At 30.4% G+C, this 1,495-nt stretch overlaps 1 protein-coding gene across 1 annotated transcript in view; it reads left to right on the top strand.

Moving 5' to 3' along the window:
• Window positions 1-1,495, top strand: part of SLC35B3 (solute carrier family 35 (adenosine 3'-phospho 5'-phosphosulfate transporter), member B3) — a 51,187-nt gene that overhangs the window by 25,385 nt on the left and 24,307 nt on the right. Inside the window, 1 exon segment of the mRNA XM_012639621.1 lies at window positions 666-820. Coding sequence (XP_012495075.1) covers window positions 666-820 — 155 coding nt within the window.

Below are 1,495 nucleotides of genomic sequence, written 5' to 3'. Positions count from 1 at the left end.
AAAAAAAAAAAAAAAATTGAAATTGTGAGGAAAGAGATACGTCATCTTCAAGTTGATTATTGTAATAATTTATAGAATACGGAGAGATGATTCATAAGATATTGTAATGAAGATGATGTCTAGAGTTTTAAACAACATGAACTTTTTCTAGAGAAATTCTGTTCAAGTTATTCTAGCAGAATGGATAGATGTATTAATATTTTTCCTAATGCTAGATGGAAACATTAGGAAACAGAACAATTCAGACGTTAAAAATTAATTAAAAAGTTAAAGTGCCTTTTACCATTATGGAGGCCAATATTTTTAAAAAACGAACTCTTTTTTCTAAATTTAGTCAAGTTAGTTTTTATTTATAGCTAGCACTGCTCTTAAAAAATACCTTTCATCAACGTTTGTATCTTCAGTAAGCATCTAAGTAACTTTCTTAATATACTAACTTTTCACACAGTTGAGAATCCTTGTTTATGATTGATTAAAGGTACATTGTTATTTTTATAACTTTTTTATACATATAAAGAGTATTACAACTTTAAAATAGTGATTTTTTTCTGATATTTCCAGAAATATTAACCAGAAATTAGAAAAGTAATTAGACATTTACACATTATCTTACAGTAGTATGAATTGGGTCCCAAAATGAAGGTTTTAAAAATTGTCTTTTACAGAATACCAGGAAAAACCTACATGATAATAGCTTTTCTAACTGTGGGTACTATGGGGTTATCAAACACTTCCTTGGGCTACCTGAATTATCCTACCCAAGTCATCTTCAAGTGCTGCAAATTGATTCCTGTTATGCTAGGAGGAGTTTTTATTCAAGGTATAGTAATGATATATTTTCATACTATTTGAAACTAATAGGATATGTTACAGCTTCTAGCATTAGGAAAAAACATTAAACTTCTAATATTTTTAATGAGCATTCCAGATATTGTAACAATTCTGAATGATATAAAAATAAGATATTGTAAAAACACCGATACCTCTCTAGTGTACCTTAGTATCTGAAATCAATAATCTGGACTTGGGAAAAACAAAAAATAGGATTTTGTTTTATTTTTTTATTTTGGAATCTACTACATTTCCAGCAATACTAGATTTACATGCTGAAGGCCTAGGTCAAAAGGACCTGGAAGTTTCCTTTTTTCAATTCTTTGATTCTTCTACTCTTCAGGGCTCCACACTCTACCTCCACCGTGCAATGGCAGTTCTCATATTGAGGCACAGCTTAATCTGAGTAGAATTGCATTTTTAGTAACCTGCTCGCTTATTAATGTCTTAGAGCCCCAGCTAAGTTGTAAGCTATGTGGAAATACGAGTAAAAGAGGAGGCCACGATAGCAGCAAGCAGTGGAACAAGTTTTTGTTGTTCATATTAACTGTCAAGACGAATCTTCATGTTTTAATAATCGATTGTTTCTTTATCACTGAAGTTCTTATACAACCTGATTTCATTTTATATATCAGATGCCATCCCAAAATAAGCCTTTTACAAC

Source organism: Propithecus coquereli, unplaced genomic scaffold (genome assembly GCF_000956105.1).
Source record: "Propithecus coquereli isolate 6110/MARCELLA unplaced genomic scaffold, Pcoq_1.0 Scaffold141, whole genome shotgun sequence".
Taxonomy (NCBI): Eukaryota; Metazoa; Chordata; class Mammalia; order Primates; family Indriidae; genus Propithecus; species Propithecus coquereli.
This window is presented reverse-complemented; position numbering and strand designations above follow the sequence as displayed.